General features: G+C 36.7%; 1 protein-coding gene across 2 annotated transcripts in view; it reads right to left on the bottom strand.

The window, feature by feature from the left end:
• The window catches only part of KITLG (KIT ligand), a 50,384-nt gene extending 28,746 nt beyond the window's left edge, over positions 1–21,638 (bottom strand). For both annotated transcript variants that reach the window (XM_019742153.2, XM_019742154.2), the window contains exons 1-2: positions 21,536–21,638; positions 11,611–11,673 (exon numbers count right to left, since the gene is read on the bottom strand). In XM_019742153.2, the coding sequence (XP_019597712.2) occupies positions 11,611–11,673; positions 21,536–21,577 (105 nt within the window). In that variant the 5' untranslated portion in view covers positions 21,578–21,638. The remainder of the gene's footprint in view (positions 1–11,610; positions 11,674–21,535) is intronic.
• Between the last annotated feature and the right edge of the window lie 525 nt (positions 21,639–22,163).

Here is a 22,163-nt window from a genome sequence, read left to right as displayed (position 1 = left end):
CTTATTTAGCTATTACTATGCCCTCACTGCCAACCACTCTCCCGTTTTCACATACGTAATCAACAGTCCAAGCAATCAACTTTTTCCAGTAAAATTTTCAACCCTAAACCTGGAATTTCTTAGTTACATCACGGAAATCCCACAATCTAATCCTAGCCTGATATCTGTCCTTTTAAAGTAATGAAAAATTTATTGACAGTTGATATGTTACAAACTTCTGGACTACACTGCTGAAAAAGATATTTTTAAACATCCTTAAGTAGTATTTCATTCTTTATTCATTCTTGCCATAATTTCCTTGGAAAAGACTGTATAATGGATTCAAAGTTTTATATTTTCATTAATTTGTGTAAATAGTTATAGTTTAGCTTTTTAAGATTCTTGGATTTATTAAAGATAAAACTGAGTTCAACAAATAATAAAAATATCAGCCAGTTTTGACCTGTCTGCCTGCAAGAGAGGAAACCAGTTTTAACTAGAATGTCAAGCAGTTTCGTATTTTCTTTTTAATTAAATATAGTCAATGATTTGCAAAGAGAACAAAACAAGGTGAACTGAATATTTCATGTGTGAGATAATAGGAGGTCTTTCTGTTTTTCAACTCTTTTAAGATTATGATTAGGAAATGGATAATGAAAGGTTGTGAAGTTCACAGATATAATGTTGTTCTTTTGCTTTAATAACAGGCTTTATGGTCACTATTGCTTATCTTTCAGAGACCATTTTAAACTTAAATAGTTCAATATAAATATTAACTCACAATATTAATTAGAAGAATGTAAGATATAAATAATGTTCTTTACTTTACTAATAGAAGAATGTGAAGGATTAGGAAAGTTGACAAAAGCCATACAGGATGTCAAAGTCATGATGTAAAGAGTACCTTGCAAATTCCTGAAGTACATATAATTTAGTTTTATTTTATTCACCCATATACATAAAAAGAAATACAGTCCTTGTTTTGAAAGGGAAAGTTTGTCTGGATTTTCTTTAATGCCATAATCTCAATTTCTTACCTTCTTTCTTAGTAGCTTCTGTCTTACATTACAGCAGCTCTAACAAGGACTACTGGAACAGCATATCCTTTACATTTGTACATTTTTATGACATGTGTCATTCTAGAATGCTAACTGAAATCAATGATATTGAATCAATATCCTTGACCTAACATGCCCCTACCACTGAAGATGTTGTTAAAAACTGTGAACTTTCTAAGGGATTTTAAAGGACAATGAGCACCAAATTGATTTAACCAAATGATTCAATAAAAGATGTAATAACTACTATAATTAAAAGCATTCTAAACATAACCAGGAATGTTACCACTTCCAAAGACTAGCAATGAACATAACCATGCACAATCTAAAACTACACATAAATTTAAAATAGATGATATATGAATTCCATAAGATGTGTACTATAACACCTCTGCAGCTCCAGAACTGGTAAATTTGAGACCCAGGCTGAAATAAAGTGTATGCTTTAAAAACATTTTGGGGACTTACTAAGTCTGGGCAAGCTTTCTTCTTCCCATCTTCCTGTTTCATTCAAGACACTGTTCTAGTTTATTAGTTGAAAGAATTTGACACATTATTCTGCATCAGTCTTAGATGCAGAGAGAGGAGTGTCTAACTGCAGTCACCACGAGTTTTACGTAATTAGAAGCAGAAGGTGGACAAGCTGTATGACAGTACATACTCAATTAACACTGTTGGTAGGTTCTGCGTTTTTAAGTGAAACAATATGTAACAAAACCATCTTTACTATATGGTAATTGATTTATATATTTATGTTTTTCTTTGTACTTTATATTTAACGAGAATTAAGTTCTATGACATTGTATCAATGTTATAATAACAAAGTGACCTTATTCAAGGGCCCGCTGTATAACCTGTCTTCGTGGATGCACTTGGCATCATTTTCCATTTGGTACTGTTCCTAGAGAGGTATCTGTGTGCTTCCTTAGTGAGCCTAACAGGTATCTACACTGTGAGAGGGTTCTCTACAAGAGTTGAGGTGATTCCACTATTCTATTTGTATCTTCTTTAATTTCTCTCTTCAGTGTCTTATAATTTTCTGAGTACAGATCTTTTACTTCTTTGGTTAAATTTATTCCTAGGTATTTTATAGTCTTTGAAGCAATTGTAAATGGGATTGTTTTCTTAATTTCTCCTTCTGATATTTTATTATTGGTATATACAAATGCAACTGATTTCTGAATATTAATTTTGTATCCTGCTACTTTACTAAATTCATTTATCAGTTCTAATAGTTTTTTGGTGGAGTCTTTAGGGTTCTCTCTATATATAGTATCATGTTTCTACATATAATGACAATTTTACTTCCTCTTTACCGATTTAGATGCCTTTTATTTATTTTTCTTGTCTGATTGCTGTGGCTAGAACTTCCAGAACTATGTTGAATAGAAGTGGAGAAAGTGGGCAACTTTGCCTTGTTCCTGATCTTAAGGGGAATGGTTTTAGCTTTTCCCCATTGAGTATGATGTTAGCTATGGGTTTATCATATACGGCCTTTATTATGTTGAGATATGGTCCCTCTATTCCCACTTTCTTAAGCGTTTTTATCATAAATGGTGCTGGATTTTGTCAAATGCTTTTTCTGCATCTATTGATATGATAAGGTTGTAAAGATTTTGTAGGGTATCCAATGGACACTTGTCTTATTAGGGAGACCATTTCAGGAATGATGTAGATGCCTGATCACTGCACTGTATACCTGAAGCTGAAGCTAAACAATAATGAATGTCAACTATAATTATATATATATATATATATATATATATATATATATATATATATGGTCACAAGAAGTGGAGTACAGCACTAGGAATAGAGACTGGAAATGTAACGGCTGTATGCAATGTCAGAGGGGTAGTAGATTGGGATAGGGGGGTTATCACTTTGTGAGGGATATAAATGATAAATGTCTAGTACGTTGTTTTGTATACCTGAAATTAATTAAACAAAATAGAGAGTTGAGGTGAAACATCCATCAGTGATTCTGAGGGAGAAAAGCCCTGGCTCATAAACTGTGAGGCCCCCGCGGAATATTCACAAGGAATATTCACCCAGTCTATTCACAAGGAATATTCACCCAGTCTTCTAATTCAACTAATCTAATTACCAGCATCACCACCCTATTTGATTGTTTTTGTTTTGTTTACTTTAATGTGTGTCAAATCTCAATCTTGTCAGAATTAGAGGTATGAATGCCCAAGGCACAAAGCATTCCTTTCTTTCCTTTTGTGCTTCCCATATGTACCTCCTTGCTGAGCAAATTCAAAAGAATCTAGAGCCATTCCATTAGAATCACAATAGTTTAGATCTGGAAGGAATACTGAAGACCATATGGTCCAGTCTCACCAATTTCATAAGGGGAAAACCAAGGCTGAGAGTGGTGAAGTGGTTTGTCAAAGGTTACCCACAAATTCAGACACAGAAACAGGAGAAACCAAGACCCCCTCACATTCGCCTTGTTCTTTCTTCAGTGAGTACAATCAAAGCACGTAAAGTATTCTTTTTGTCGGGTTCACCATGTCTCTTGTGGTCTTGTATTTGGGCCAGGCACACTGGTCCTTCGGCTCAGTTAAGAGATCTCGGGAATGGGAATGGCTCTTTCTGTCTCATTTCACTGCCTCCAGAGTCATACTGATAAAAGAAAATGTCTCCAAGCAATTGTCACAACCAAATAGCAAATGTCAGTTGCCATTAGTGAACTTTCTTTTCTCCCCTGGTTTTTACACTTAGGATTAGAAAGCTGTCACTTCCCTGCTACTCTCAAACATTCCATGGACAGGCAAATTTAAAATGTTCTCATAAAAGCACTTTGCAAAATACTGTGTGCTCACATCACTAGTGCATAGTCTACAAAATCTTAACTCCTTTTCGGATGAGCTGGGTCTTGTCATGATTTATTTTAGTCCTTTTCCCTAAACAACTTGGGTCTTCAGTATTCCTTTTAGGCATTCTGACTTTGTATTTTTGTGTTTGAATTAAAGTGATGTAGAAACCTCAATCTGATTAAGATGGTAATCAGCCCAAACACTATAAATATGTGTTGTTTCCCAGGGCAGGTCTATAAATGGCCCCTGAGCCAGACACAAAATAGCACAGTGAGGAAGGAAAGGCATGGGGAGGTGAGGGCAGCAATGATGACCTAGAAGCTGTTTCCAGTCCCAACTCTGTTAACACACTTTGTGATTTTTAGAAAAGTCAATCTATCCAGAGCTTCGGTTTCTCTGTGAAATAAAGGGATCTGTGTAATCCATGCTAGGCAATACGGGGGCCATTAGCCACCTGTCCAACTTATTACTCAAAATGTGGTTAGTGTGACTGAGAAACTACAATTTTAATTTTATTTTAATTTGTTTAAATTTAAAAATAAGTACTTGATTCAGCAAGTGGAAAACTTTTAAGTATGCTTGAAAAAGCTAGGTACATGAATCTGCAGTTTCAGTTGTAAATTTTATGAAAATCTAAGTATGGAGTATTTCTGATGAAAATTTAGTGTCTGAACTGGAATGTGCTGTAGGTATGACATGCACAGCAGATTTTGAATGATATAAAAATGTAAAATATCCCACTAATAATTTTATGTCAATTGTAAGGTGAAATGATAATATTTTGGATCTATTGGATTAAATAAAATTTATTATACTTAATTTCATTGTTCCTTTCACTTTTTTAAATGTAGCTACTGCACAATTCAAGATTACATATGTGGCTTCTATTATATTTCTATCATAGTAATGGTCTAGATGTTCTGAACAGTATCTTAATATAATCACTTATTCATTAAGCTGGCTGCTGTAGTTTAAATACACAAATTTAAAAAAACACCCTTTAATGTTATATTTTATTCATTTAACTAATATTTTATATGTATTCCTTTAAAAAAATAAATTCTTATACGGGAGGTAGAAGTAGACAAGTACAGTGCCTATTTGTCTATTTCTGTAGGAAGTAACTCCAAATCAAAGGGGTCAACCCTCACAATCCATACTTACAACTAGTGAACTTGTGCTGTGGCCACAGCTGATTGGACAATGGACCCCTGAGCCAGATGGGCCAATCAGAAAGTCACTTCCCAAAATTGGTAGTGGTGATAGGAACCGATAATCAGTCTCTGAGCAGGGCCACAACTGTAACCTGAAATTTTGAGAGCTCTAGAGCAGCTACATTCTACTAGGTGACAGAGGACATAAATTCTGCCAGAACAGAACAGGATGGGGCAGAGATTCAGAGATGGGGAAAGGAAAACCTGGTAGTTTTCCAATCCTGACTGGAGTCCCTTCAGGAGTTCTGGCTGCATCTTTGCCCTTGACTGGGATGCTCTTCTTCAGTATCATTACAATAAGGAGACTTTTTATTGTTAAACTTGAGTTTATTACTGTTAGTGAGAACCAAGGGAGTCTAAACAAGTAAGATGGGCTCCTTCAAGATTTGAAAATTAGATGTCTTTTGCCAACAGTTACATACTTACTGGTAAGTAGTTCTTGAGTAGCTACTACCTATGCGACTTGGAGGAAATATAAAGGAGTGGAAGATTTGATCCCTAATTTTTAGATTAAAAAAACACAGAAAAAAGAGAAAATAAAGCATAATAATAATAGTGACATCTGACACTTACTGTATGTATAGTATATCTCAGAGCTTTCATACCTTACTAATTTCTCACAACAATACTTTGAGATAAATATATAACACATAAAATTGTAAATAGCTATGTAAGCACTATATGATCAGATACCCAAAATGAATACTTTCTGGACAACTTCTATAGAAATTCAGAGATAATGAACTAAAAAGTAAGGTCCAAAGAGCAGACACCATGTTGGTATTGTTGAGTACTGAGTCTCTAGCACCACGGAAAAGCACAGAGTAAGCATGATATTAAATTTTACTGCCCATAGATACAGGGGAGAGGAAACATGGTCTGGAACAGTAGGAGATAATGGCCTTGAGAGAAAGAGGGATCTTAAGTTGACCTTGGAGGAGATGCCCATTAGGATGCTTTTTACCCCCAGGATATTGCATGATTCTGTGCGAAGAATTTGGATGAGTGGAAGGGGGAGGAAAGGGGCAACCCTGGCAACGGGAAGTAGCACCAAATGGTCTTGGAGCTGAGAATAAGCATGGTGATTTTAGAAGGCAGGGACTCATCTCGCTGGGGTGGCACGTTTGTGTTGGGAAATAACAGGTTTTGAAATGAGGTGGTCAGGGTAGGGCAAGATTGTGGAGAGTGGGGAATATCAGATTCAGGAATTATTTGGCTTTCAGCCTTCTGTCCTGAGGAACACTGAGAAAGTTTTTGAATATGGAAAGGACTCAATAAGAGTAGTGTAACAGAAGGTTCAAGGAGACCATGAGTCCTCAAAATTGCATGACACAGCTCTTCCATCTAAGATCTTTTACAAAATGCACATGGATCTCAAAGAAGATAACAGTAACAATAAAGTTGAGGCGCAGCCATTGTGTGATGAGTTACAGGCATTCACCTCATCATCATAATCTTGTGGATTCTATTCAGGTCACGTTTGTACCTCAGGGAAGTTACAAGTGATTACATGCTGGAGAACTTTTCTCCTTCCTTCCCTGTTCACTGTCTTTCAGCAGATTCTCACTAAGTGCTTATCATCTATTAGGGACTGAGGACATACGACAAAGCAAAAACTCCACAATTCCTGCCCTCATGCAATTTACAAGTAAGTGGGAGTTTATCAATTAAATAATTCCACAAATAAATGTAAAACTGCTATTCCAAGGAGTGTTATGAAAAGAGTTTCTAATGGGAAGATTTGGCTTCATCCAGTAGCAGAGGGAAGGCTTCCTTAAGGAACTGAAATCAACACTGAAAGAGTTGGGAACGACCTAAACAAAAGGACACACCAGCATTCCAGGTACAGAGAAAGCCATGGGTAGAGGAACAGCGGGATCAGGGAACGTGTGAAGATGAGGGACTGAAAAAGAATTTGGAAAGGTGCCAAATCAAACAATGCTTGGAGGCCTTAATGAAGGAGAGATCCTTTCGCTCTTCTGAAGAACAATATACTTTTCAAAGTATATGAAAAAGGAGGGTTAAAATGATCATATATATATATATATATATATATATATATATATATATATATATATATATTAATCACTGTCTACTCAAACAATTGAAACCTCAAATGATGAATTCTAGAATGGCCAGGGAGATGGGAAAAGCCCAGAGGCAGCAGGACCAGGCAAAAGAAGGTGAGAACAGTCCAGAAGTGAAATCATGCATACCTGAGGAAGGGTGTTGCACATGGAAGCTGGCTGGGAGCCATATGGTTAGAGTAACATTACATATTGCCAGTGACTTGTTTAACCCTGCCTTTAAAAATTAACTTAATTAAAAATTGACATGTCAGTTAAGACTGGTTCAGGTAAGAATCATCAATAGATGCTAAATCTATGCTAGGAACTGTGATAAGGAATCAGTGCCTCCCCCAAAGATTGCTTATTAGTTGCTAATGAGTAAATACACAGAAACAGTGGGAAACCTTAACTGGGTGATCAAAACAAACAGTACCAGGAGGGAAAGATGGGCATTGTGTGCCTCTGGATGTGATAACCTGAGGACATCATCACTTCTACAGCATAGAAGCTTGGAATGCATATTACAAATATAACCATTAAGAAACATCAAATGCTTCAAGGAGAAACATTTTATTTAAAGGGGAAGGCTGTATTACTAAAAAAATTCAATATCATAAATACAAAGGAAGGCTGAGGAATTCTTAAAGGAGACTAAAGACACATGACATATTAGTTTCCATGAACTTATTGGACTTAAAACACCACAGATAAATACACAGAAACAGTGGGAAACCTTAACTGGGTGATCAAAACAGATATATTATTTTACAGTTCTTGAGGCCAGGCATCCAAAACAGTTCTTACTAGGCTCAAGTCAAGGTGTTCAGTGGGGCTCTGTTTCTTTCAGAGGCTCTACAGAAGAATCCTTTTCCAGCCGTTAGAGGCAGCCTGCATTCCTTGGCTTGTGGCCCTTTCCTCTACCTTCAAAGCCAGCAATATAACATCTTCAAATCCCTCTCTCTGGCCTGACACACCTGCCTCATAAGAATTCATGTAAGAATTCATGTGATTAGATTGGGCCCATCTGGATAACCCAGGCTACTCTCCCCATCTCAAATTCTTTAACTTATGTACATCTGCAAAGTCCCTTTTGCTGTGTCAGGTAACATATTCATAGCACAAGACACCTTTGGGGAACCATTATTCTGCCTATCACACTTGATGTAAAAATGCAAATCATGATACTAGATTGGTTCTCGAGCTGGAGGAAAAGAAATGCCCCCCACCTCCAAAAAAAGACTTGATAAAATTGAAATACAGCCAGTAGATTGACGTGTTTTAGTTATTCCTAAACTTGTTGAAGCTGACAACCACACTGTGCTTATGTGAGAGAAAACCCTTTACTGAGGAAATATACACTGAAGTATTTCGGGGTAAACAGACATTATGTATACAACTTACTCAAAAGGTTTAGAAAAATAATAAACACGTGTGCAAGGGAAGCAAGCATTTAGTAAAGTAAGCAAGACAAAATGTTAAAAATAGATAAATCTAGATTAAAGAGCATGTGAGTGTTTTACAACTTTTCTGTAAATTGGAAATTATTTCCAAATGAAGAGTTAAAATAAAACTTATGAATATGTAATTTACTTTAATTAAAAACTGATAATTGTTTTACTCAAACACCACAAGCAACTCATGGCTTAGATGATTTATACATATGAAAGTGACTGCAGATGTGTGGCACAAATTCAGCAATTCACTTCTTGTTCTTTCTACAGTAACATTACTAGTAAACAGAAAGGATCCGAAATGTTTAGGATTTTTAAGGTTAGGAACTTAAAGGAAATCTTAACAGTCTGGCAATATTATAGCTTCAAGGTGTTTAAAATAGAATCGGTAATTATCCTTAGATTTAAATATCAACTGGTTGATCACACCCTGCTATTTGTGAGAGAGAACTTGGTAGGTAATGTTCCAAGAAGGCCCTTAGAGAAGTAGCCTCTCCTTTTCAGGAGTGTTTATCTGACTTTTTTTAAAAAAAAAACAAAAAACATAAAATGTATTCTATTCCAGAGCTTTCTTCTGCCCAGTGCCTCGGGCAGAATTTTATGGCTTTGACCACAGAGAATATTTCTGGTACCCATTTTCATTCCCACTCCACCCATTATTGTTTAAAGACAAAAGATAGGGCAGCTGCTGACTAGTACTCAGGGGCCTATCCTTTGGGAAACTCCTCAGATCACGGCAGACATGACCATTTTAAAATGAAGGTATAATAAAACAAAGTGACGACCCCATTTCTGCCCAAAGCCCTATGCACAGGCTTGTTTTTACTGCCAATCGTGGTAGCCAAGAACAGAATTATTCCAGTTGTGCCAGGACGGTGTGCCAAAATCAAATAATAGTGGACTTTTCTCAATTACAGAAACAAGAAAAAATGTATGGCAATGAATCGGCTTTATTTTTACAAGTTTGGCTCTTGCTGTCTACCAGCCGATGCTACAATCTGTGATTTACCACCATCTAGGATTACACCAGCACAGAATAATCTATTTCATTATTTTCAGTTTAACACTTGTGTTTCAAAGAGCTGCATGATTTCTTTGAGTGACTTGGGCAATCCGAGGCCTAAAGTGCTTCTCCAGCCCCGAGCAAGGTGCATCTTTATTACTTAATGCTTCACTCAGAGCACTTTCCCTCACTAGTGTAATTATTTAGAGAACCACGTTCTGTAACCCAGAGTCAAGCCACATGACTGGGGTTTCTTTCTGAGACTGCCACTCGAGTTGTATAACCGTGGACAAAAATACTTTAGGATTGTAAGACTCAGTGTGTCATTTGCAAAATAGGAATCACCTTAGCTATCCTGCTTTCCTCACAGGTTTTTTCTAATCATCCAAGGAAATAAAGGTGTGAACTCATTTTGGAAAAGTCCACATTATTTCTCCCCAGTTGTTATTCAAGGTTTTGAACATAAGGCTAAATTGGCATGTGTTTGTTTCTTAAAGTATCTGGTGAAGTGCTGTTTCCATAGTTTTTCCTAAACAAATACTTGCTGCCTAGTGATCCAATGGTTAAATTAATTAACTTTCAGGCTGCAATAGTTTTACGTTCCTATTTCCAGAGAACTCTTCCTAATTCAAAAGGGTGGACATTGACCTAGACTTGGGATAACTAGTTCAACATGAAGATACATGTCCAAAGGAGTTCTAGGAACTTGAGATAGTTCATGCTAACAAGCTTCCTTTACTAATGAAGAGAAATATGCCTTTGACCTTCTCTTGAAATTACAACCTTATAGTCTTTGAAAGACTTTTTTAAAGACTTAGTGAGGTGCTTAACACACTTGGTAATACTTTTAATGGACTCATTCACGGAAATTACCCAAAGCCTAGACAACTCGAACAAGGTAGATATGTAATAAGTATTTGGTTAATTAAGGAAAGATGTCGCCTTGCACAATAGAGTAACCCAAACGGTTTCTCATTAACTCTACACAGTACGGTCGTTAAAATGAAATGACATGGAGCAACACGTTCTATGTCAAAGGCACGTTGCCAAATATAAGCTAGTTGCGAAACAGCATATGCAATGTAACAGCATTAACATATGAAAATATGCAAAAAATATCATATCTAATGTATGGATGCATGGCTTGCAGTAAAACTGTAAGAACATGAGAGGGCTGTGTGCTCTTTTGCTTGACACAGCTCCAGAGGAGGCTATCCTCATTCTTGTTTTTAGCTAGGTCCTAAAACCATGCATTGGAATGAAAAATTCCAGCTCAGAATACTTGTTCCTAAGAGACAAATTGTTCCTAAGAGACAAATTGTCCCTATAGTAAAGGGACATATAGGGGTTTTAGTCATACTGTTTCGTTATTTAAAAATATATTTGAAGCAAATGTTGCACGGTGGTAAGGTTTGACAAGCTACATGATGGGTACACTGGCATTCCATTATTCCCTATGCTTGAAATATTTCTTCATATATGAATTCTGATAACATGTAATGAGAAAAATAGTTAAAATTTCTTGGTTGCCGTATTAAAGGAGTATGCATAATCACAACCTCATATTTTTATTGTAAACATCTAAGAATCTATCACACTGCTAATAAATTCTGAGATAAAACATTTTGTGTTCTCAAATTAAATAGGAAAGAGACTTATTGATATAGGACCTTTTCAGGTATTACAAAACAACTTACATAACTTCACACTCAAACCTTTTTTGGGGAGAGGCTAAAGGAAAAAGAGAAATCTGTGGCTAGCTCTAAGGAAGATGGTCTTATTTTACTTTGGGGATACAGTTCTAGGACACACGTGCTAAAATGTTCAACCATAACTAAAATTTAGCAGTTGTTTAAGGAATAAAACTATGCAAGTCAAATTCTAAAGACACCTTCTTCAAATTCTGACAATTAGCAAACTCCTAAACGGCAGATAATTTCCTATCTCAATACAACAATCCCATCTCTTATCAGCTAGTAAAATGAAACTCAGAAATACACAATTTACGTACCAAAATGTCCATTCCAGGGACATATTTGAGGGTTATCTTATAGTCTTTTGGAAGATTTGCCACCTACAGAGACCGAAAAAAAAAAAAAAAAAAAGGAAAAAGAAAACTGTAAGAAAATCCATACATATCAATAAATCATATTGTTTTTAGTGGTTTGGAGAAAAACACATGCAAACTTGTTACATTTTTAAGTTACCACTGAATTTCAGTATTTACATACACAGTGATTATTCATTCTTGATTTCCCTTTGTAATCAAAGGCAATCTCCAAAAATAAAATCAGTAAAAATATTTTGGACTCCAAATTCAAGTTATGGGTGGCTAAGTACAAGATATGCAGAGTTTTGGAAACATGATCTGAATTTCAATTTCCATCTGTGGTCTTGGAATTCCCTTCCAGGACTACTTTCTCACTTGTTCCTCCATAGAATCAGGAATACAATATATTTTTCTTGTCACTGGTTCTCAAAGTGATATAGTATCAACATCACCAGGGAACCTATTAGAAATGCACATTCTCGGGTCACACCAGACCTACAGAATCTTACTCAACAAGTCCCCAGGTCATTCTGATGAGTCCTCAGGTTTGAGAACTACTGTTCCATGTTCTTAAAAAAGTAAATAAATAAGTAAATAAATAAAAAGTCAATGAAACTTCAAAAATACAATGCTACTTATGGGATGAAGATACTTTATAACATTAAAAAAATTAGAATAATTCAGTTCTGTGATATAACTTAATCCATTACCTAGGGCTGAACATTTGAGGTGTCTCCTGTGTTAGTTTCTTTTAAAGGCTTTAAAAATATATCTAACACATTCTGTCAGTCATTATGGCATAAATTGAACAAGCACCTGATTTAGAACCAAGAAATTTGTAACAAATCTGAACTCTGGTTTCTCTCATCTGTAAAATGGAGATAAAGCTACCCATGTCAAATAGTCACAAACTGAGTTAAGTGAATGTGTCAAACACATTATAAACACTCAATCCATGTTGACAGCTCTACTGGCAACTGACTTCCAAGGCATACAGAGTTCCAGGTTCTCTCATATCCTTTCCTACATATAAGGCAGGCTCTGTCATCCCACCTTCCAGCGATGTTAAAATTTCTATCTGAGAAAGAGAACTGACTCTGGGTGGTGAACACACAATGTGAGACATAGATAATGTAATACAGAATTGTACACCTGAAATCTATGTAACTTTACTAACAGTTGTCGCCCCAATAAACTTTAAAGAAAAAAAAATTCCATCTGAATAATATAGCCAGTAATTGATTAGGTTCATGGGGTCTTAAAACAATACACAATGTAAAAAGGTGGTTTGGCACTATTACATTCTTAGCAGATCTACTTTGCTTTTGCAGACTTATCTCCCCCTCATCCTGCCTCTAAAATTTTTACTGTTTCCCATAGTAAGCTGGGATCTCATGCCTGTTTGCTGGACTAGGTCATCTCTGACAAGTCTCCCACAGCACAAGCCATGTTTGTTCTTGGCCTTGCCGACAGCTTCTAGAATCTGAGAACAACATAGTGAGAAAAGAATCCAGGTCAAGGCACTAGAACAGTTGACCCTTGAGCAACGCAGGGATTAGGATTGCAGACCCCAATAAGGCTAAAAATCCATGTATAACTACTGGTCAGCCCTCTACATACACGGATTCCCAACCACAAATTGAAAATAAGGAGTCACAGGGGAGCCAAGGAAGTACTGATGCCACTGTGATCACTACCATTCTACCTCCAGGGGTACCAGCTCACACTCACCCATCACAACCTCAAACCTAACACTTAGCAAATCCTTACTATGAGCCAGGGACTGTGCTTATTAAGGGCTTACATTGCACGATAGCATCCCATCCTCAGATCCCTGTGACATAGTATCTCTACTTAACAGGTAAATAACTTGAGGCTCAAAGAGTTGAAGAAACTTGACTAAGGTCACACAGCTACTACATGTTAAGTCTGCAGTAACACTCAGAGCCCCCGTGGCCTCTTAGCTCCACTACACATTTTCATCTACTCTGCAAACTTGTTCTAGGCATTTTCCACTCATGAGGCTCACCATCATCCCTCCTCAAGCCATTCCCGATAAATTAATCAAATAGTAGACTCCTTGATGCTTATTGAAAACACCTCTGGGCTGCCACAGAAAGTGTTTTTTTTGTTTGTTTTTTATTGTTTGTTTGTTTTGTTTTTTTAGGGATTATACTCTTGCTCTTTACACTTAACTTTCTTTCGGTCAAACTTCCCAGCATGCCTCCATAATTTCTTTTGTCTTTTGAATCTTCATCTTTGAAAAGCAAAATGACCTAGTTGTTTTATGTAAGCCCTGGTGGCAAAGGCGCAGCTGACACCTTGCAGGTGTCAAAGCTGAAATCAGAAGGAGCAGCAACGTTAGAGTTCATTATCAGCCACGTAAATTAAAGCCATTCCAGATGGAGAAACTTGGCAAGAAGTGGTACCTGTTCTGAACACAAGCTGTTTGACCCTCTAGTCCTTCTTTTAAGCATAACTTACATAATCAAATAATAAATATAAAATTGATCCAATTAGTATTCAGAAAACTTAGGATCCGATTATATACACCTAAGGAACAGAGAAAATGTAAGGGATATTCTGGCCAATTTTATTAGTAATTTATATATAAAAATTGGTTCAAAAAAATCAAAGAAACCTTATAAAAAGTTCTCTGACCAACACACTGAAATCTCCATACCTTACCACGTGGGGGGAGTATAATAAAATAATTTATACATTACGCTGATTTATTGACATTTAATTTCTGATGGGACTGAAAAATAATATTATTTTTTAAAAATACTTTACAGTTTAAACAAGTTGTAACATATAGTCTCAATCACAACCCCATGAGATATGTATTATTGAGCCTATTTGACAGATGAAGACATGGAGGCTCAGAGAAGTGAACTGGCATATCAAGGTCACTGGCATATCAAGGTCACAAGCATCAGGAGTTCCTGCTGGAGATAGGATGCAAATCCTGGCTCCGTGTGCTGGTCTGTGCACAGTTAGCTACAAAGCAGTCTCTCTCCCTTTTATTACTTTCTTGGCTTGCATTGGTTCCTTTCCAGTTACATTTGGAAGGGAATTTAGGAAGTCAACTTGTAGATTTTTGTGGTCAGTTCATGAATTATTATATTACTCTGTAAGCATTTATGGTATGTTGAACAGCATTATAAAGCACAGATAAACTTGTCATAAATTCAGTTTCTATAATGGATATTGACAACTGTGGAAAGTTTGACAGAGCAGAGGGAGTCTTTGGCCTGGAACTCGGAAGATGTTCCTTTGAGGCAGTTAGTTTGTCGTGCGAGTCACAGCACAACTTCTGGAGACACACCGCTCAGGCTGGGACCAGGCCCTGCCACTCAGAGATCTTGGGCAAGTAACTTTAGCTTCAATTTCCACATATGTAAAATGGGAATCCAAATCTAGCTAGTGGATTTATAAAGACTGAACAAGAATTAAATAACACGTTTAAAATGTTTAGTGCTTCAGCATGGTGTGCGAATGAGTATATGCTTAATATTACTAATTAATGGCGAGAGAGTGGGACATTAGACTAGATAGAGGAAGGGTCATATAAAAAAACAAAGAAATGAGAAAGCACATGGTGTCTTTGAGAGACCAGGGACAGAAAAACCTGGCCCCCGCGATAAGAGGTAAGAAATACACCGGGAAAGCCACATTACAGAGGGACCTCAATGTTGGGCTTAGGTGGCCAACGGCAGGCAGCAAAGTTTCAGGAGGATGAGTCCTACCACCACAACCCCACAGCAAGTCCCTTCTGCCTCAGGTACATCACTTCCTCTCTGTGGAGCTTCTACTCCTTATCTGTAAAATGAAGAGGGTAAACTAGATAATTACTAAAAATTCAGTCTGATTTAACTTCTCATATAAGCAGGAGGGCTACACTGAATGTTTAGTTTAAGAGGGGACAGGATAGTAAATTTAGGAAGATGAGTCCGGAAGGATGGCTTGGGGCAAGGAGAGAACAGAGATAGGGAACAGTGTAGAAGACAACTAGGAAAGTGCTGAACATCGTTCAAGAGGTAACAATGGTAAGTCTCAAGATGCAGTTGACATTTACATCTTAAATTAAGACCCCATACATTATGAACTGGGTTCTTGTGTTCCAGACACAGGTAGTTATGGGTTCAAACCTCTGCTTTGCTTCCTATTTCCTAGTGAGAGTGGTAAGGTTACTTAGGATCACTAAGCCTCAGCTTCCTAACCAATAAACTGGGGGTGAAAAAATTACCTCCTAGGGTTGTGAGGATTAAAGGAAAGTGCTTGGATACTCACACAATAACTACTGCTTTAACAAGTCAAGAAGCAGGAGACATAGCGCCTAAATGGTTTATCCCATAAAGAACAAACAGTGTTTTCTTCATGATAAGATCAACATGCTTGGTAACATAGCAAGCCATCTAGTTGTCAGTTTTCACAAATATTATTTTCAATACACTCTGTCTTTTGAATACTAAAAGTCCTAAATTTAGCTTTGAATAGAGAAAGAAATGTCTACTGCCTGCAGGAACAGAAATTAACATGCTAACAACTGCAAACTAATAAAAATGAACTTTGAAAACACTCCAACTACGAAATCATTGTTCTTCAAGGGTCAATGAAACCTCTGCTTTTAAAGAGAGGATGTGCTTAGAAAAGCTTAGAATTCACCTAAGAAATGGGAAGATTCAGAGATTCCAGTCCTCCATTTTAATGCAGTGGTTAATTCTATTTGAAGAAAATTGTATTTTAAGAAGAATAAAAATCAGAATTATTCAAAACTATCCATTCAAAGTGAGAAAATGTGTTATCTAAGGATATTTTTATAAGCTCCCATTATGTTAAACTCCAAGAGTTATATAATGCTAATATAACCTCCTTAAAATAAGTGCCTACCTCAAGAAACAGGAAAACCATGAATTCCTGAGTTTTATTCTATTTTGCTGATTTGTACCCTGACATTGAAAAGACAGAATAATTTCACCTTTACCAGATGGGGTTGGGATAGCCACCTGTTTTTAAAAGGCAGTTTTTGAGAAAGACAAATAATTGCTCAACAGAAATTTAACTATTAAAAGGTTTTTAAAATACAACAAAGTCACATTTAATTAGCCCCCCCCCCATGAAGGAAAAACATCATCACAAATGAAGAGAACAGTAGAAAGAAAAAAAATGGCAACTAATTTGAGCTATTTCCATATTTGGATTCCTCCTTACATTAACAATGACAACCATTAAAAGCTTCAGCCTAACTGTCCTCTAGATACAAGTTTTTAAAGTTTGATTCATTCTTTTCCCAGATACTTGACCCTTTCTTTAGGTAGGTCTGAGTTTGCCATTTAAAACAAGTCTTGCAACATTTTTTTTTTTAGAAACAAAGCAAAATGTTCTGTAAATAGATGAACTATTATGCTGCGTAATATGCCTGAAGGATTTCAAATGAAAACCATGGGGACCGTAGGGTCAGGACAAAGTGTTCAAGAAGAAATTTAAAAAAAAAGAAAGAAAGAAATGACAGTGACGTCATAAGTCATGTGCTTCTGTGACATGAGAATCACCCCAAACAAACACTTTTAAGATTTGTGGGCATAGTAAGAGTTGCCACCTAATGTAAAGGTAGAACTAGCAGAGCCTGCAAAGGAATGTTTTCAGTTGAAGAAATTACTGTGAGCACAAGGCAAGAACGTACTATCCACCCACTTTCTTTCTCTCAACTAAAACGTACCAAGGTTATGTCTGCAGAGCAAATTTCTCTTGTTCTACATAACCTCCTTTAGTCGAGACATTACTGAATTATTCAAAAAGCTGCAACCTGTAGAAGTATCGTTATGGAATACAAGAATTTCAAAGCTAAAAAGCGCTTCCAAAGTTATCTAATTTAGTTGTTCTTATCTTTTCAGGGGTTCACAGACTTCTCTGGTATGCAGATGAAAGCTTAGCACCCTCTTCTCAGAAATGTATAGAAGGCATCATTTGGAGTTCCATTTTACAAACGTTGGAAGTTTATGAATCCTAGATTAAGAACTATTGATCATGTCCTTGTTCTTCATTTTAAAAACCAGAAATTGAATTCCCAGAAAGATTCGGGGATTTATTTTCCCAAGGTCACACAGCTAGGTAATAGCAGAGCTGGAATTCAAACATCCTGTATGCCTGACTTCAACATGCTTTGTTTGCCCCACCGTTCTTTAGAGAGGCTGTAATTATCTATACCCATAAAATCCAAAATCACTCATCTTCCTGACTGAACTGGTGAAATTAATGAAAGTTAGTCAAAGGATGGGAACACAGCTCCTTTTCAAACATGAAAAACCCCAGCATTGTAAGCATTATGGCCTAAGCAGTCCTGGCACTTCTGTGCAAATAAGTGTCACCTGGGATGCTAGTGGAAGACTTGAAGTTTCCTCCACCCCATCTCCACAAATTGGTATTTTTGAGGTGGAAATTTGAGGAGAGGCCCTAACAGCTGTACTTTTAATAAGTACTCTAAGAGTTTGCGATTGGATGGTTTTCAAATGATGTCCCACAAATGCTAGCTTAAAGTAGTGGCTTTCAAACATTTTTCATAGGTTTGACTCTTTTTTTTTCTTATTTGGTAAACTGGATACATATATAAAAGTAGAGCAGCTGGGTGGGGTCTAAAACCTGTTTGAAAACCACTGTTCTGGATCACATAGCACTGGTGTCTGTGGACCAGGAGCTTGGTGTCACCATTTTTTGGTTTCAGTTTCCTTATTTATAAGAGTCTGTCTCCAAATTCCCTTTCAGTTCCAGTATCCTATGATCCCACGAACATCATTATTACCACTAATAGCTAATATTTATCATGCACTTGCTGTGTTCCTAGCACTGTTCTATTAATTTATTTAATCCTTGCAATCCGCCTATGAGGTTAAGTAGTATTAATCAAGAATACTGATGAAGAAACTGAGGCACAAAGAGGTTATGTGATAATAACTGGTAAAAAAAAATCATATATGCATTAGGAAGTAGGAACTGAGATTTAGAAAGCTCTGACCACTACACTATACACCTGAAGCTGAAGTAGAATAATACTGAATGTCAACTATAATTAAATGTATACATATATATATATATATATATATATATATATATGCATGTATATTTACGGGGTGTAAAGTAAAGCATAGGGAATATAGTCAGTGGTACTGTAACAGCCATATACAATGTCAGAGGGGTAGTAGATTGGGGAAGGTATCACTTTGTGATGATTGTAAATGTCTATTACGTTGCTTTGTATACCTGAAACTAAAAAGAAAGAGCTGGGATTTAAAATTAAGGTTGGCGTGATTCTTCCAAAATGCATTTTTTTAACCAATATATTAGCACAGGTTAGATCCTATGTCATACCATGAAATTTGTTACATAGCATTCATTTTTGTGTTGTTTTTGTGGTGTTGGTGATATGCATTTTATATATTCATAGAGAAGACATGTCTCACTCTGAGATCAGAAATTATTTTATATTTTTCTATTTCCTACTCGATGAAATACAGCTTATGCATTATGTGGGTCTTTACTCAATTAGAAGTGATCTTCTGAATCCTACTTTCTATTAACTTGATTTTTTTTTTCATAAATCTGAGTAAACATGCTAATTTCACTAGATCAACTCTTGAAATTAAAAAATTTCCCCAAGTCAGTTGCTGGAAAGGATAAAAACAAAACAAACAAACAAACAAAAACCACTTCTTCAGTTTAATGATTTCACATTTGCCTTTTGAGTGAGAAATTATATTTTAGTGTCAATATTAATTAGCATCCCTTTCTAGGCTCTTCTTTCTCTTTAGTGCTTCTCATATCAGTTCATAGGTAACAGACTGAAAATAAGCAAATGGTTAAAGACAGGAATGGAAAAAATCTTGGAAGGTGCTTATAACACCTACTTATACCATTTGAAAATATCGCTTTGACCTTTTACAGGAAGTGGTACTCATTAAGTAGAATTCCTCAAAAACATAGCAAAAAAATAACAGCTACAAGTAATTCTTCTGAAATACGACGTTAAATTTGGAGATGCTTGGCCTGTGGTCAGAATCATCATCATTTTCCAACTATGATTCATGGCCCATAGATTTGAAATTTGCTCCCTAGGACCATTGCAGATCTGCCTGGCTCACTCTCAGCTCCACGGTTATACCAGCAGCCCCACAACCCAATTGTGACCCACTTTAAGCATTTTTGGGGGGACCCATATTAATCTGACATCCATGTAAATCTATACAACACAGATCAAACTAATCATAATGACCATTGAGATTAAATAAGGGTCAAGACACTTTGGTCTCTAAAGTTTGACACAGTAGACAATCTAGAGCAGTAGTTCTTAAACCTTCTTTCAGAAATGCCTTAAAAATGTAGATTGCTGGAGCCCTTCCTCAGACATACTGAATCAAGAGCCTAAACACCTGTGATTTTAATAAGCACCACAGGGGATTACGATTCTCAGACACGGTGGACCACATTCTTACTTCATTCATCGAGCAAACATGTAATGAGCACCTTCTCCTGATACAAAATTTAGAACATAAACGTATACATTTTCTTTTTAATAGAGTATCTTGGGCCACAAACTAAGAAGCAACTTGAGAAAAAGGACCATGATCTATGTTTAAAAAAAATAAAAATACTTGCCCCTCACCCCCATCCCTGTACCAATACCTGGTTGGGCATAGAGTAGGCAAATGTTTCACTGCTTTGGGCACCGGCCCCTCAAATAAAACATGTTAATACATCTTCAGGTATCGCATCAGAGAATACTTTTAAACCTGCAGCCTCTGGGTGTCCATCTAAGGAATCTCCATAAATTGTGGGAGGTGTGTGTGTGTGTGTGTGTGTGTGTGTGTGTGTGTGTGTGCATGTTCCTGATTCTGCATTGAGGCTAAGCTAGCAAGACTCGGACCCTCGTGTTAAACTTCTGTTTGCACATTCAGCCAGGAACCCAAAATGAAACATATAAACCAGGAAATGTATATCGAGAGTAGGAAAGATAAGTATATCAACAGGTATTCTTTTCTTTTTCTACATTTCACAACCCTCATTTCTTTCCTATTCTCACATCACCTCTGTTCTTTAGACAATATTCAAATAACTGAGTGCCACGTGGCTATTTTGAGCCAGGAACTTAACAAAAATGCCTCTCGAATGTTGTTCATGCTGAAATTACACTCTGAAGCTCTAATAAACATGTTAAATCTTTCCTAGGTGTTGAGAGTTGGGAACAATGCATTCCAGAGGTTGTGTTATACCCTCCATCTCTGTGGTCTGCATTTTAAGAGAAGCATGGCACGAAGCCAGCAGAAATGGCTTTTGCTGAGGGCAGAGTTCCAATGTGATAAATGTGGGAAATGAGTCTGGTCAACATTTGGACAACAAATCACTCCTCCAACTATGTTCCCTGAGGGAGCAAACATGTACCCACATGGGACAGGGTATTTGAGGGCTGGCAAGGGAAAAATGGCCATCTCAGAGTTCCTTTTGTTAGGCCTGTTAGAACAGAGTAAAGGCATATGGAGGCGAAATACGACAGGCTGAGGACCCCACTAAAGAGATAATGGGGAACAAGATAGTTCTAACACATCAGCACACAGAGAACTCTCTGGTGTCCTTCCATGACTGTGACAGAGTTGAAAAGACCAGCAAAGAAACAAAGTCATCACAGTGGTGGGCCATGGGCCAATTTTACGGATAGTAGCTCCATGACCTTAAATATCCCCCTACCTGCTCCCTCTATAAGCCCTTTCAGATCACTTAATACTTTCTTTCCCTCTCTTAGAAAAATACCAATTTGGGGCAAGAAAAAAAATAAAATCTTTTTGAGAAAACACAAGAAAAAGAGTCACAGTTATTGAAAGCATTCCTTACTCACCAATTTTGTAACGTCTTTCACATCATCAGTTATACGGTTCATGCAGATCCCTGTAGTGTTGACAAGAGGATTAAATAGGAGCAGTTGTAGATAAATGCAAGTGATAATCTTTCCTATTTATGTAGCTAGCCATGTGATAAAAGGGACTGGATTATAATTTTTAATTAATATCTATCTGCAAGCTAACTAGATTATTACACTGGACCAAATGATAACTATCATTTACTAACATTTCTAAGACTACAGTGCTACCTACATCGATAATAGTGGCTTGTAAACCAAATTAAAACCCTTTTGTTGTTTTACTATTGTGATCTTTTACCAGTAATCCTGCTTAATTTTATTTAAGGTTACTTTGTGTATTGTGGGGTTACACTCCTCATAGCACGTTCTCCCCTGGACCAACATGAAGACTAAATTGTGTAAAGGATTTCTGTTGGGGGATTCTTCTTTTGGGATAATGCCAACATATGAAATCTCCCCTAATAACTTCCTTCATGTAGGCAAATATAATTGATTAAACTCAAGCTTTCTTTCATATTGTCCTTTCTAAGACCTAACTCCCTCACTTGAAATACATTTCTCCAAGACCTTCTTTTGTGATATGTCTTGGGAACCCTCCCTGAGG

Source organism: Rhinolophus sinicus, linkage group LG02 (assembly GCF_036562045.2).
Source record: "Rhinolophus sinicus isolate RSC01 linkage group LG02, ASM3656204v1, whole genome shotgun sequence".
NCBI lineage: Eukaryota > Metazoa > Chordata > Mammalia > Chiroptera > Rhinolophidae > Rhinolophus > Rhinolophus sinicus.
The sequence above is the reverse complement of the archived record's forward strand: the minus strand, read 5'-3'. Positions and strand labels throughout refer to the sequence as shown.